This window comes from Octodon degus, unplaced genomic scaffold, assembly GCF_000260255.1.
Source record: "Octodon degus isolate 3935 unplaced genomic scaffold, OctDeg1.0 scaffold00169, whole genome shotgun sequence".
Lineage (NCBI taxonomy): Eukaryota > Metazoa > Chordata > Mammalia > Rodentia > Octodontidae > Octodon > Octodon degus.
Window position 1 is genome coordinate 1,877,897 of NW_004524745.1, and position 16,514 is coordinate 1,894,410.

Consider the following 16,514-nt stretch of genomic DNA (forward strand, 5'->3'; position numbering starts at 1 on the left):
ATTAAAGTTGTTAATTTTGTTTAACATTTTATTCAGGTAAAAAATAAAGTTACTCAAGCAAACATGAGGAAAACAAACACTGAATGTCCCCTTCTGTGAAATTCACATTTCAAAAAAAAAATTTTTTTTTAATATTAGTATACAGACATTTTTTACACAAAGTTTTAGATTAAAGTTTTGGATTTCAGAGTATTTTAGATTTGGGATTTTCAAATTATGGATACTCAACTTGTGTTACTATTACTCGAAGCTGTGAGAAACTTTAACTCCTGAGCCACCTAGATTCAGTTAATTTTGATTTATGTGTATCTCTGCTTACCAGTGGCAAAGGGCTTTCTTAAAAAAAAGACAAGGGTTGCTTAAGGCTTTAACATGAAGCGTCTCTTCAGTAAATAAACATCAGCTGAGCTGAGAAGCAGAGGCTATTAGCTCAATCAGCCTCTAGCAACACAGCTATGACATACTGAAGAGCAATGAAAGCCATGTGTAATGTAAGCATGAAAACTACATTCTCCTCCAGTGCTGTTTATCTAGACAAATTCTTAACTGAACTTAATCCTTGGAATGGACAATAGCTGTAACACCTTTATAGAGTTTATATAGTGAGGTAAAGTAATTCAGAATAATCGCCTTTATCATGCAGGGCCTGAAAAGTTAATAATAAAGTAACAGGAATCAACAGTAGGCAAAACTTAAACAGTAAAGATATCATACTGCTTCAACTCTAACCCTTGTACAGGATAGGACAAATATGTAATGGAGTGCGGGAGCTCATGGTATTGCTGGAGGCATTTTAATTCCTAAATGAGGGTTGGCCAAATAGCTCAGCTGATTAAAGCACCTGCAGGCAGGGACAGGGGCTTATTTGATCCCTGGGCCTGCCATGTTGGCCCCGCCCCCAGGGCACACTGAGATGGCAATTGAGACTGGGCACAAATGAGACTGGGCATGGTGGCGCACGCCTGTAATCCCAGCTCTTGGGAGGCTGTAAACAGGCGGATGACTATGAGTCCAATCTAGTAGTGAGACCCTGAACACCCTATAGACCCTTCCCTAAAATTCAAAAAATTAATAATAAAATAAAATTGGGGCTGGGGAGATAGTTCAGTAGAATAAGCGCTTGCGCAAGGGCCTGCGTTTAATCCCCGGTTCCACCAAAATTAAATAAGATTTTTAAAATCCTAAATGTGACAAAGGTTTCTAGTGAACCTGTCAAAAACTGATCAATGTAACTGTGAATACTAAACATTTGACCATGCTTGGGGGCAGGGGATACTCAAATTGATGAGATATATTTGATCTCTTCAGAGCTTTTCTGTTAACAGCTTCCTTCTCTTTAACTCTGAGAGAACACAGCTATTCCAATTCTAATGAAAATGGTCACTCTGCCATCTTCCATGCTGAGAATCATCCACATGCATACTGGGTACCCATACGTTATGCATGTCCTATCTCTGCCTCTTCTGTCTCTCTTCTGTCTGATGTACCTCTAACTCCTACCCTTTCAATGAGCTTTCAATTCTTTCTGGAAGCTTCCACTGACCACAGTAAGCTCAAGTAGAGCGCTTCACTGGAGTACTCCCACATAGCCCTCCTCCTCAAATCACACTTTAAGATAATTACCTTTTGCCTTTGTTTCCAATTAGACATAGATAAATGAGGAACTGGCAGTCAATTAGGGATATATTTAAAAGTCACATGTAAAACTTCAAATAACACCAAATACTGTTTTCTATTCTTATTTTAATCTGGAGTAAGGCTGGAGAAGATAGGGCAAGAGAGTTAACTCCAATGTTTTAACACTTAAACATTTAAAAACAATGACAGCAAGTCTCCTTTAAATTCACAGGAAAGTCTATAATTATATACAATGACTTTATTAGCCATCAGAAAAATTAAAATTAAACTAGCATTTTACAAGACCTGAGTCTTTGCAAGGTATGGTGGCTCATGCCTATAAATTCAACACTATGGGATGCCAAGGCAGGTGCAAGGTTGGGCCAGCCTGGGCAATTTAGCAACTTAATGAGAACATGTCTCAAAATAAAAACACAAAAATGGCTGGAGATGGAGCTCAGTACAAAGGCCACAAGTTCCGTTCCAGTGAGTGCGTGCACATGCGCGCACACATACACACTCCTCTGAGTCAGAAAGAGCACCTGAAGCCTCCACCCCAGGAAACAACAGAGCAGCATCCTCACCTCCGGGTATAAAAGGGAAGTAAGGAGACTGTCAACACAGTAAGGAGCTTGAGCTAAGCAAAGGGTGTAGAACTTCAGAAAAGAGGTGGCACTGAAGCTAATGAAGAGCTAGAGAAGACTTCAGAGGAAGAGTAAAGACTTTAATGAGAATCAAGAAAATTTTGGAAAATCTATGAAAGAAGCCATGTCTTTTTTAAAGGGGGACAAAAGACTTGGTTTGGGCTGGGTAACAATACATTGTAGTGCACGATATATACATTTGATGAATATGAGAAGCAACTTCACTCTGGCTGTTGTGCCTCTTTCACAGAAAGACAGGTGCTCCCTGCAAGCTGAATATTTATGCAAGTCATTGGGAGCTCTGGTAAAAATTAGTATCTTAATCTTAAAATATAATAGTTATTTAGACTATAGCTCTCCAATTTCTTTTAAAATGAACCTTATCCTTGAACTACAAAAAGCAGAACAGATTCTGGTGTCCCTAATGTTACCTATTTCAATTTGTTTTTAAATAGACAGGGCATTCTAATATTACATAAATACCACCTCTTTCCCTTCTACTTTACCTCACAGAGACCTCAAAAATGAATGTTATAGCTTGGGTATTTTCTTAGATGAAAAGTGCAACTCTTATCCGAAATCACAGAACCGTTCAACAATAACATGAACTACTTGTAAAATGTATATCAAATTTAATTTTTTTTCCTGTATTTTTGGGAAGGGTCTACAGGGTGTTCAAGGTCTCACTACTAGATTGGACTCATAGTGATTCTCCTGTTCACAGCCTCCCAAGTGCTGGGAATGATTACAGGCATGTATCACCACGCCCAGTCTCAATTGCCATCTCAGTGCACCCCAGGGGTGGGGCCGGCACAGCAGGCCTGGGAATTGAACCCCTGGCCTCTGTGCCTGCTTGCAGGTGCTTTAATCAGCCAAGCTATTTGGCTGGCCCTCAAAGTTTATTTCTCACACAGCAAAAATATATGAATCTTTAAGAAAATGACAATATCTATATAAAATGCTGAATCTCACTCATCTTAAAAGGACAAATCAGAGAGTGTTTTTTGATCTATCAGATTTGTAATTTTTTAGAAAATCTTTTATCTGGGCTGGCAAGATAGCTCAGCGGACTAACTGCCTACTTAGGCAAGTGCAGAGACTGGGGTTCGATCCCCCCCTCACGATCCCCCATAACACATGCCCTCTAAGCGAGCCCCAAGTCTGGACATGGTGGTGCATGCCTGTAATCCCAGCACTGGAGAGACTGAAAACAGGAGAATCACTACGAGTCTGAGCTGCATACTGAGACCCTGTACCAAATACATTAAAACAAAAGCAAAAACAAAAAAGTTTTATTTATTTGGTACAGGGTCTGGCTGGGCATCAAACCTGGGTTCCTGACCTTGCCAGGCAGATGCTTAGACTGCTGAGCTACTCCCCCAACCCAGCTTTGTAGGTATTTTTATATCTGATGGTGTCCTACATTGTATTAATGGCAGGGAGGAGTGAATAAGTACAGAGTGGGGTCAGGGGGAAGAAAATATACTAAAATTTTCTGGAAGGCAATGTTTATCATTTTAAACGATACACCCTATAACCGAGTGATTTCATTGCTGGAACTTTATCTTACATATAAACTTTCCTAAGGATAAAAGATGTTAAAAAGATATTTATTTCATGCTGTCTGAAAAAACCAAAAGGCTCAAAAACTTATGCTGAATAAATCAGAGTACAACCATACAAAGCAAAATCAGAGTCATTACACAGGCGGATAGCAGGCAGATAGGCAAACAGGCAGAAACTGTACAGATAGGTGGAACAAGCATCAGGACAGAATCAGCTGTCCTGGAAGAGGAGTCTTACCCAACTCCACCCTCAAGCCTTGTCAAGTCGTCTTCCAGTAAGGTGTACAACAGGTATCAACATCTTAATTCAAAGACACAGATGATGATAAAGATGGTAACTTTCTATTACTTCTCTAGGCAATTTTCCCTACCTCCAAATCCATTATACTAGCCCTGCAATAATACAATCTAAGTAATTTCCATTTATTAGTATAAAAGAGGTAGGCATAGCAGATTACAAAGCAGAAAGGAACTAAGAGTTCAAAGAAGTGATGCTTTTCCTTTTAAATTTTCATCTACAAGTATTCCTAATTGTAGTGAGTCCAATGTAATTGCCTCATGCTTTTCTTCCCATGGAAGCAAAGCAGTTATTAGAGGGAAGAATTTCATTTGGCAACTGCACTGCAAAGTGTTTTTTCACTAGAGAGTGGCTATCGTCAATAAACTATTTACAACATCGCAAGGGCTTCTTTATGATTTAAAAAAATAAAATAAACCATCATACAAGACACAGATATCCATCGATTTAGAGCAAGTGCCTACAGAGTAGTGAAACCCAGGGTTATAGACCCTGTAGGAATCTGCTTAAGCCTAATTCACAGAACAATGAACAAGCAACAAAATTTCACAAGCCCATCAATGTACCCAGGTTAAGACTATCTGGCCTAGTTTTTTCTTTTTTTCGGGGGGGATTATATATGTGTAGTCCCAACACTTGGGAGGCTGAAACAGGAGGCTAGCTGGGGCTACACAGTGAGGTCAAGGCTGGCCTAAAGTAAATATTAAGACCTTGTCTCAACAACCCCCTCCTCCCTAAAATTAGTATCTGGCTTACAGAGGAAAACTTAGGAGGGATCAAGGTCAGTAGGACAGTGGCATCATTGGGATCTAAAACAAAATGTTACTCCTTCCCTTCCTAAACCAGCACCACAAAGAACACAGTGGGAGCACCAGTGCAGGGTTATTCCTAAGTAAGTAAGCAGTTATTAGAGGGAATTTCATTTGGCAACTGCATTGCAAAGGGTTGACTCTTACAGGCAATTTTGCTTCAGGACTTCTGCAGCCAGTGACACTAACTAAGAACAGCATTATACTTTGAGAATGTCCAGGTCTATAATTTTCTTGCCTTCTCTTCCCCTTTTACAGTATCACACATGCCTTGTGAGCAGAACATACATGGACCTCAGATATTCCCTACTTTCTCTTTTCCTTATACTTCTCAGACATTTCTTCCAATAAATCCCATGTACCTTTAAGCTCATCTTGAGGTTAGTTTTAGGAGAATTTAAAATTACTGGAGTTTGCACAGCACCTTTACACATGGTCCTAAGGAAGGAAACTGAGCCTGCCAAAACAACACTTTTACCCCTTTAGGTAAATACTTTATGTATAGAGGCATGTAGGGGATTAAACCCATGGTGTTGCACATACGAGACAAGTACTTTATCACTGAGCTACATCCCCAGCCCTTTCTGTTTTATTCTGAGGTAGGGTCTTGCTATGCTGTCCAGGCTAGCCTCAAATTTGTAATCTCCTGTCTCAGCCTTGCACTACCACTCCAAGCTTAAAATAATGACATCTAGAGTTATCTGGTGTAATGAAGCCCTCAGAAGCAAATAGTCCAATATGTTATTTCCCAGATACCATCTGTAGTTTTTGGGATTTCTGCCCTGGGTCTGAGACAAGAATAATTAGGATAAGTGACAATGGTATGGAGAAACATAGGTATACAGGATCAAATCAATAAGGCAAGATGAACAAAAGGCCTTAAAACCACAAGAGTGACACTGACTAATGCTAGAAACATATTCTACATTTCGTAAAATATCATATCAAGCTGTATATTCCTATCCAAGGTCTACTAAGTAACGATATAACCCAAGAGGGAGAAGCTTAAGTTAGGTCATGCAAAACAAGACAATGTGAAAATCTCATTCCAAGGTATTAGTGACCTTTTATATTTATTATAAATTACAAAAACTGCTAGTATGAGATTCAAAGTCAGTTCTTAAGTCTGCCACTAGGAGCGAGTTTGCAAGTGCTGTATTATTTCAGTGCCACAACCCCTCAACTTGGCATCAGCTAAGGTTTTCAGTTAAGGAGTAGAGGAGATACTGAGGTAAATAAAAGGGACCAGAATATAGCCACACTGCGTTTGCCTGAAATCATCTCTGCTCCACTGCTAACACTTGGGTCATGTGTATCTAAATGACTTTTATCTGTGCTTTTCTCCTAGCAAAGCATCTAAAAATCAACTTGTCATTATTTTTCAATTAGCATGATATAAACCATTATTTTAAGATTGAATAGAGAAGAAAAAATATTTTCAACTAAAGTTCTACTGAAATTCCTCCAAGGGGAAAAAAAAAAAGACAAAATACTGTTTTGGGGGCTCTCCCTCCATCCCGCCCCGCCCCCCTTTTATTCTTGGTTTAAGATGTTATGCTCATAAAGACAAAGGAGTGAAGCTTACTTGGTTTACCAACACATCTAATAATCCGTATTTACTTTGATTTCTACCAAGCATGAGAACACAGCAATTGAGTAGCTTTTCAAACTACCAGAGAAGCACCACTACATTGCACAGGCTGGTATTAAATCAGCACTTCATAAATCAATCGTGTAGGCTTCTGCCCATTTAGATGATCTATCTATGCAGAATCGGCAGTCTAACACTGGCTCCCACACACATTAAAAATCATCACTCTGCTAGCCCAACTCACTGTTCAGACGGGTCTTCTTGAATGCAGCCTTTATTACAACCTCACTGCTGCTTCCTACACTGAAGGAATACCATGTTAAGTCAGGAGATCTTCTTTCTCGCTTTATTGTAATCAGGGGAAGGGGGGAGTGTTGCAAAGACCCCAATACTGTTAAAAAGCACTGTGCTTTTTTAACAGTAAAGCTTCTGGAAAACCCAAACAAAAGACACGTCACCCGGTGACGTCAGCCTATATACAGTTCTGTGTGGTCGCAGCACATAAGCAAATCCATTCTTGTGCCGTTTCTCGGAAAGGCTTTTCAGTAAATGCACTCATGCTGCTCCAGGAGCTCTTCTCTGCAACAAGCCGCCCATCTGCCATCAACAAGTTAAGACCAAGAGAACTAACGGCTGCGGAGAGAAGAGACTGAAGCTTTGATGACCAGCAGCAGTTAGAGGAGGAGAAAATTTGTAACTGATACTGAAAATCTATTTAGAAGATCAGAGCATCAGAAAAAATGAAACTAATGCTTTCCAGAGGAATATCTTAAGGAAAAAACAACTCACTCTGACAAAGTCAATTTTAGTAGGAAAGCTGGGGACACGGAACAGAAAACCGGTCAGAGGCTCCTGCACGTTAGAGCCTTTCACAGACTCACTGCGTTGAGTCTGACGACCTCGACTGAATGCAGCCTCCAATGTGCTCAGAAGAATGGGTAAGTCCATGAATTTATATGATTTGTATAGTAAACAAGGAATCACGCTTTAAAAATAAGCCACAGAATTCATATTTTGAAATCACTGTCACATTTTTGTGTTTGAGAGGTTTAGGTAAATGCATATATTGCTGATGACAGGAATATGTTTAATCTTTTTAAATGGTTTTGAGTTGTGTTCCAGAAATGATAACACGGTTAATTTTTCTGCAGTAAATGAAAAGTTAAATATTGCAGTGAAATCTTTCACCATAATGTTATGTTGTGTTTAACAGCCCATATGTTCTGCTGAAAAATATCCTATCTTCTTGTTTTCCTTAAATTATATTCTGCAGGCTTACATTTCAAGTGGCCATTAGGGGCCCCTATGCTGGCAGCAATATATGCAATGAGTATGGTTTTAAAAATGCTGCCTGCCCTGGGTATGGCGTGTCCACCCAAATGCCGCTGCGAGAAGCTGCTATTCTACTGCGACTCTCAGGGCTTCCACTCAGTGCCAAACGCCACAGACAAGGGTTCTCTGGGCCTGTCCCTGAGGCACAATCACATCACAGAGCTTGAAAGAGATCAATTTGTCAGCTTCAGTCAACTTACCTGGCTCCACTTAGATCACAATCAAATTTCAACGGTAAAAGAAGATGCTTTCCAAGGACTATATAAACTTAAGGAATTAATCTTAAGTTCCAACAAAATATTTTACTTGCCAAACACAACTTTTACCCAACTGATTAACCTGCAAAATTTGGACCTGTCTTTTAATCAGCTGTCATCTCTGCATCCAGAACTCTTCTATGGCCTTCGGAAGCTGCAGACCTTGCATTTACGTTCCAACTCCCTGCGGACTATCCCAGTACGCCTGTTCTGGGACTGTCGTAGTCTGGAGTTTCTGGATTTGAGCACAAACCGTTTGCGAAGTTTGGCTCGCAATGGATTTGCAGGATTAATCAAACTGAGAGAGCTTCACCTAGAGCACAACCAGCTGACGAAGATTAATTTTGCTCATTTCCTCCGGCTAAGCAATCTGCACATGCTCTTCTTACAATGGAACAAAATTAGCAACTTGACATGTGGGATGGAATGGACCTGGAGCACTTTAGAAAAGCTAGACCTGACTGGAAATGAAATCAAAGCCATTGACTTGACAGTATTTGAAACGATGCCTAATCTTAAAATACTCCTCATGGATAACAACAAGTTAAATAGTCTTGATTCCAAGATCTTAAACTCCCTGAAATCCCTCACAACCGTTGGCCTCTCTGGCAATCTGTGGGAATGCAGCCCACGAATATGTGCTCTTGCCTCCTGGCTGGGCAGTTTCCAAGGTCGGTGGGAACATTCCATCCTATGTCACAGCCCTGACCACACCCAAGGAGAGGATATCCTAGATGCAGTCCATGGATTTCAGCTCTGCTGGAACTTATCCACCACTGTCACTCCCATGGCTACAACTTACAGAGATCCAACAACTGAATATACAAAAAGAATAAGCTCATCAAGTTACCATCTCGGAGACAAAGAAATCCCAACTACTGCAGGCATAGCAGTTACTACAGAGGAACACTTTCCTGAACCAGACAATGCCATCTTTACTCAGCGGGTAATTACAGGAACAATGGCTTTATTGTTTTCTTTCTTTTTTATTATTTTTATAGTGTTCATCTCCAGGAAGTGCTGCCCTCCTACTTTAAGAAGAATTAGGCAATGCTCAATGATTCAGAACCACAGGCAGCTCCGATCCCAAACACGACTCCATATGTCAAACATGTCAGACCAAGGACCGTATAATGAGTATGAACCCACCCATGAAGGACCCTTCATCATCATTAATGGTTATGGACAGTGCAAGTGTCAGCAGCTGCCATACAAAGAATGTGAAGTATAATATCTACACATCATCAAAAATCACATCAGATAAGTAATCTATTTTACATAGTAGGGGCTAAATACATATCTAATTTTTACCAATGGTGACATTAAGCCTAATTTTCCAAACCAAGTGGAGACTTAGTTTTTGAAGTGTTGAAGTATTTTTAATTTTTTAATGAAACCATATTTTAAGTGTTTAATGAAGCATTGCTCATATTAACTTGCACTCTTGTTGGAAAATCTAAAATGCTTCACAATAAGACATTTCATGTATGTAATTATGTACTATTGTGTGCAAACATTTACACTAAGGTCTCCATTGGCTATTATTTTCTAATGAAAATAGTTGGGAAAGAAGCTATTGAACAGAAACAGATATGGATCCATACCTGTTTGATCACTGCTCTCCATCTCACATAACACACTGGCTTGCTGCAAAGTTCTCTTGTATAACATGGTATGTACTCAAATCTACAATAATGCCAGTGTAAGAAGCAGAATTGTATGTATGCTAGAGACTGGTAAATACTGAACACTTTTCTCCAGATTTCTTCCTGGTTTAGTAGACATTATCAAAGTCCAAATCATGAAATCAGCTGCCTTTATGTAACTCTGATAAGCTGAGACTATTTAATATATTTAAACAATGAATAAGAGATTGTTTAAAAAAAATCTCATTACAATGAAATCAATACTAAATAATTACATTAACTTATCATACATCTCTAATTTGACACATAATGGAAATGTTCTGTGGCATTTATACTATTTTAAACTAGTATTAAATGACCATTTTACTAATTAATTTACTAACTCATATTTACATTTATATGTGGAAAAAATTAAAACTTATCTGGGAGAGAAAAGATAAAACGAGCCAGTTTAACAATATTGCTCTCTTCCTTTCAGTTTGCAAACTCTCTTCCTTCCCAACCTAGTCATGATAGATCAAAGACTGCCTTGACAAAAGGGTTAAACCACTTTCTTCTGCTTTTTCCTGATTTTTAAATCTTTACCTTCAAAAAGCCAAATTAAAAACTTGCTAGCAACCAGCACAATCTTGATTATTGTTACAGTATAAAAGAACCATGAAGGAATCATTTTCTAAATATTATATGCTAAATTTTGACCTTTTAATAAGGATACCCATTCTCATTGTATGGTTCCTTCTAAGAGAGAAAACAACATATTAATGAAGTGAATCTTATGGCAGAATATTCAACATGCCTATGCTACACAGCAGTAAATGAAAGGCAGCATGAAGGTTAAGAGGATGAAGAGCAGAGAAAGATTTTTGAAAACTGACTCCAGTTAGCTGAAGTTATTAAGCAGAAAAGAATGATCATACGCAATCTGCACAAACAGGGCTAAGCTCTGGGACCTGTGCTGAAACAGGAAGAGGGGGAGGTTCTCCTGTGTAAATATAAACATTCCATAATAATAAATGGTAACAATGCCACATTTTCATGAAGAAAAGTATCACAAGTATTCAATTTCTATGATTTTTATGGGCAAACTATGACATTTGAGATTTCGATGTAACATCAATTCACACAATTTTTCTATTGAGAAGGTTCTGTGTATGTGAAAAACTAAAAATAGAGCACTAACTTGATTTTAGGAGGAGAAAGTGGGCTTTTTTGCAACTGTCATTGTATGTGAAAAGACAAATCCTCAGAGGAGAGAGGAAGGGAGGAAAGAGAGACAGAGAGAAATCTTTTCCTTAACATGTGTGACAATTTCTATCCTTCTATTCAAGGCATATTTTCTTTCCCAAGATTGAACTGAAAACATATTACGTCTACAGTTTAACCCGTAAGATTTAACTATGAGTTTCTCATTTAATTCTGCAAAGGGTACTTATATTTCAAAGATAATGTATCTCGGTACAGTGAAAATATGCTCTACTTTTTTTTTTAATGTAGGTAGATTAGTTTGGCAAAGCTTCAGCCCAGCTCAATTTGCTTAGGTGGTGCCATTTCATCTCGTTATAACAGACTTTGGGCTTGCCTGGGCAGAGGCAGATTTTCTGGCACAGAGTGCACGCAGTGCAATACTTCCCTACAAAGGGACAGCTTAGAAGCCCCTGTTACAAATGAGAGCTCCATAGGCTAAAATTGACCAACCCATTTATCAAGGTGGCCAGAGCCATTTGTCAGGTGAGAGACAGCTGGTTCACAACACACCTTGGAGCACACAAGGTTCCATCAGCCCTGAAAGATAGCAGGAGTATTTCCATCATTTCAAACTATGAGTAGAAGGGTAAGAAATATAAAATGGTAATCCCTATATTAATCCTAAAGGACACAGTAAAATGGACCATCAATTGGCAAAATCCTCAATGTATGTGGAAAAAACAAGCCATTTAGTAATTCAGAGGAAACAGTACTGTCAAGGCCACTGAGGCATACTTTTCAGCTGATAACTGATTTTTGTTGCCCTCCACGTTTTTCATAATGCCCACTGAGAAAAGTGAATAACAGTGCCAAACAGGTATTTTCCTTTCTCATTTAAAGACAAATTACATATTAACTGCCTCTAGAAGGCAGGGTTCCATTTAATTGTTGCCCATTTGTATTTCAGTATCAGCACAGGTTTTAAAATGAGACTGTTAGTCATCTGTGCTCTCTTTACCAACTGGCCAGCGTAGAAAAGCTTCACAGAGTACTGCAGATCCTGGTTACCATGTCAGGGTTTTTTTTTGTTTTTGTTTTTATAGTTGTGTTTTATACTCTTTGTCATTACCATCTCCATTTTCAAGGTTAGAGGAAAATGACTACCAAGAAGCAGAGAAATAACCACTTTTTTGGGAACACAGAAAGCTACAGATGACTATGACACCTTATCCACCTAAGAACCAAGAAACAGTTTGCAGTTGTTTCTACTCATTTTTGTAGCTTGTCAGGGATTTCTCACCTTTCTGGAAGGAGAGTGGGCTTATAAATTTCCAAATCTGCAAATAATTCTGAATTACTACCAGCATCAAAACACAAAGATACTAATTTTTAAGCCAAAAATCTGTACTAACACATGTAATTTCTTAATGTGCCTTAGTTGATTTCTGCACCAATTCAATGAATGGGACTGCCTGAACTTCCCAACTTCACTAATTATTAAAATGCATCTGCTTATTTTAATGCGAGTTACCAAGTGCTAAACTCCATCTTCCCAATAAAAATGAGCCCTATGTAGCATTAGGTCTGAATCTCAAAATACAGAACATAGATATCATTTTCATAAAGCATACTTCCTACAAACAGCTATCAGGGGATTATAGCTATAAAGTCCCTATTCTCTCTTTCTCTCTCTCTGAAGTATATAATTAGTAAAAAATATATATCTATATTCTTCAAAGAATATTTCTAACAGCTGAATTACATGATCATGTTCCTAATACAGAATACAGTGACAGACCTATCTGGAAAATTTGTTTGGGGACATACCCTGTTGGTTAAAGTGCTTGAGCCTGAAAAAGACAAAGAAGGTCATCCAAGCATAATTAATAATTTTTCACTAATCGTGGGCAAATTCATAATACTTGAATAAGGCCAAATACAAACAGAAAATGACTGTTTAAGCTTTCATTCTGCTACTGCAAACATCTAGAAACCTCTGCAACTCCGTCAACTAACCTTTCTTATTTTTTTTTTTCAAAAAGTCTAATAAATGGAATGTTTGGTGAACCTATCAACTTGAGACTTGAAACTCCAAGTACAGTCCAAACACATTGTGTTCAATCGCCTTCAAGAGCCATGGGGGGGGGTGCCACATGGGTTAGGGGTGGGAAGAAAATACTACTGGGGGATGTCACGGGTGGGTAACATTAAGTACAGTGTACAGGAAAGTTTTGTTATTAAAATTGTGTATACTGTAAAAAAGTGAATGTCTCTTTTTTTCCTCTTCCCCAATAACCTATCAATGCTGGCGTATGAAAACTGAAAAACCATTTGTGACAGACAAACCTTAAATGTTTTTGTGTTGTGTTCCTCTACAGTGTCAAATGTATCTATTGAAAGAGGGCGGTTGGTCATCTATGTTTATTCAGAGGTAACAGTAGGCTGAAAAAGTGGTGGTGGGGGCCACCTCTTAACAGTAAGAAGTTATGTGTCACAAGCCTTCACAAGCGGACAGAAAGTAGGGCTCACAGGCCCTGGAAATGGTTACTCCTCTCCTCTCTCAGTCTTCATGCACAACTAACTGCCACTATAGCCTGCCACCCAGTTGCACGTACCCAGCAAACAGCAGCATCTGACACACCACTCCTGGGAAGTCAACAGATGCTGAACTATGCTGGGACCAACAGGTGCCCTATATGACCTACTCTACCTTAAATGCCAACTCAGTGGGTACGGACAGGAAAACAAAAGATTTTAACTAGTATTCTTCAGCTGACAGAGATAAAATACCTTCACACAAGAAGCTATGTCTGGGCAGCACTGAGACAGAAACTGCCCCAACTTACAGGAGGTGACTGCCAAGAGTCTGCCATACTTGCCAGGATTTCCTTCCTGCATTCTGCACAGCAGTACTCTGGGACCAGACAGAGGAATGAACAAGGCCAACATTTTCCCAACACTCAGGGATAGAGGGATCAGAAAGACTAAGAAAGCTCTCACATGAGGAACTTCAGCTATAACTAATACAGAGGCAGAAAGCACAGCACACAATTTTACTGTCAAACTCAGTTTGCACTACAGGGCAAAGGTAGTGGTAGTTTTAAGTTGCATAAAAGGAAATTCCAATGCATTATGAAATTAAAATTAGGACTTAACATAATTTTCATACATTTTAATCTTGAAAAATACCATGTAAAACTACACCTGATTTATCAGTTAATTAATTTTGCCTGTATGTCTACAGCAGTCTTAGATTCCCACCCAAATTACATAATAGATTTCTAGGAGGTCTATTTAAGGAGATTTTTTTCACCCTTTCTTTAAATACATAGAACAGTTGGATACTTTTACAAAGGAAGAAAAGAAGAGGTAAGGGCCAGAGCTATAATTTCAGCATAAACAAGAACTCTGATTGGCAGAGGCCTATGACTCATCATACTTATTTGGGTACCACTTTTTTTTTTTTTTTTTTTTTGCAGCGTCATACTCTATATACTATCCTTGAATTTTCAGTGATTCTCCTGCCTCAGCCTGTTGAGTGCTGGAATTACCGGCAAGCGCCACCACACCCAGCTGGGCACCAGATTTAAAACTGCAGCCTTTGAGAAAATTTCCAGTCTTTTTACAGCTCTAATGAGATGTCACTGAGAACCATGGGTAAGAGATACAAAAGTCACAATTAAATATGAACTTTACTAAACACCCATTCACAACTGGGGCAAAATTACTCTGTCTTAATGAGTAATTTAGACTAATTTGTTACTTGTACAAATAATCACAAAATTTTTTGAAGAAAAAAAAATCTGGCAGAAATTTAACTCATGTATATTTAAAGCTCACCTATTCATTATCATGAGGAATAGAAGAACGCTTTTGATGAATAAAAATTCTGCAAGGTGATATAGCTCAGTGGTAGAATACTAGCTTAGTATATGGAAGACCTTGGGTTCATTTCCTCAACACTCCTGTATAATAAAAATATACACATATACCTTAAAAAAAAAAAAAAAGCCAGGAGCAATGTGAAATCCCAGCTCTTGGGAAACTGAGGCAAAGGAAGATTACTTGAGTCCCAGAAGTTTCTGACTAGCCTGGTCAAAAAAGTAGAACCTTACCTCAAAAAAAAAAGGAAAGAAAGAAAGTCAAGCATGTTGGTGTACCTCTCTAATCCCAGCACTCAGGCCAGCCTGGGCTACATAGCTCCATGCCAGCCTGAATGAACTACACAGCAAGACCTTGCCTCTATTAAAAATAAAATATCCAATAGAGGGAACCCCCCCCACCCCCCAATGGTACTAGGGATTAAACCCAGGGCCTTTGCATTAAGCTAGGTTCCCAGCCTTTTTAAAAACTTCAAGACAGTTTCACTAAGTCTCTAAACTGCCCCAACTAGAATTGAATTTATGCTTTTCTTGCCTCCAACTCCCAGAATGCCGGTGCTACAGGTTAATACCACCATGCTCAGCCAATGCTAGGATTCTCTCTTTGAGACAGGGTCTCATTATGTAGCTTAGGTTGGCCTCATTCTAGTATGCAGCCCAGACAGGTCCTGTACTCACTGTGATCTTTCTGCCTCAGCCTCCAGAGTGCTAGGGTTACAGGTAAGCACCACCATATTTGGACAAATGAAGGAAATTCATTCATTCATCCTGGGTATGTTTGAGAAAATGCAAAATCTCTTTAAATTACTGTGTATATGTTCAAAGATTTCACTTGACCTTAAAGGGTTAATAATTCAAAATAAAAGGTATGGAAGCCCTGGTAGAACAATGTAACAGTCCTTTCTAGTACATACCAACTTAGCCCTGATGTTCCTGGTAGCCAATGCAAAAAACCAACCCAACAGCTTTCATCTAATAAAAATACACTGGCTTATCTGTTCTAAGAGAGAGGCTTAAGTACAAAAGCCTGTAAATTATTTATAAAATGCTGGAAGAATAAGAAAAAAATCTCAATACTTCTAAGTAAGTCTTGTAGATCAAGTACACTAGTATTTCATGTCAACTAATGATAAGCAACCTATACGCCTATGCTGCTTGCTTTGTGAAACATTAACTTCTGTGTCAACCCAAAGCTGTAGCCTACAAAATCTGTAAGAATTAATCAGCACTGTCTTGGAGAAAAACAGATGATGCCCCCTCCTTATGGAATCCCAAATTACACTGTTCTCACACATGCACAGGATACCCAGAAACTATCTACCACATTATCTATCTTGTAGACTATAAGTACAATTTAAAATTAAAAATATCTTCCACAGGCTAAGGTGTAGCTCAGTGGTACAGTGTTTGTCTATCATGTATAATATCTTGGAATCCAACCCCCACTGTTGCAGGGAAAGAAGGAAAGCAAACTAGCTAGGCCAGAGATTTAGCTCAGCTGTGCCGTGCTTACCTGGCAAGTGTAAGGCCCTGAGTTCAATTCCCAGTACCAAAAACAATAGCAACAATATCAACAACAACAAAACCAACTACCGGGCTGGAGAGATGGCTCAGTGGTCTAAAGCACCTACTTAGAACAAGCTTGGCAAAGCATCAGGGACCACGGTTCGATCCCCCAGCGCCACATGC

At 38.9% G+C, this 16,514-nt stretch overlaps 2 protein-coding genes across 3 annotated transcripts in view; one reads left to right on the forward strand and one right to left on the reverse strand.

Moving 5' to 3' along the window:
- Positions 1–16,514, reverse strand: part of Ctnna1 (catenin alpha 1) — a 206,210-nt gene that overhangs the window by 54,829 nt on the left and 134,867 nt on the right. The gene's annotated exons all lie outside the window — the stretch shown is intronic.
- Lrrtm2 (leucine rich repeat transmembrane neuronal 2) lies at positions 7,005–10,296 on the forward strand. Of its 2 annotated transcripts, none has more exons than XM_004643249.1 (2): positions 7,005–7,462; positions 7,798–10,296. In XM_004643249.1, exons 1-2 carry the CDS (start codon positions 7,459–7,461, stop codon positions 9,342–9,344), a joined length of 1,551 nt encoding a protein of 516 aa, XP_004643306.1. In that variant the 5' UTR covers positions 7,005–7,458; the 3' UTR covers positions 9,345–10,296. The 2 variants fall into 2 exon arrangements, with proteins under 2 accessions (XP_004643306.1, XP_004643307.1); XM_004643250.1 differs by having other exon boundaries at positions 7,032–7,462; positions 8,226–9,722.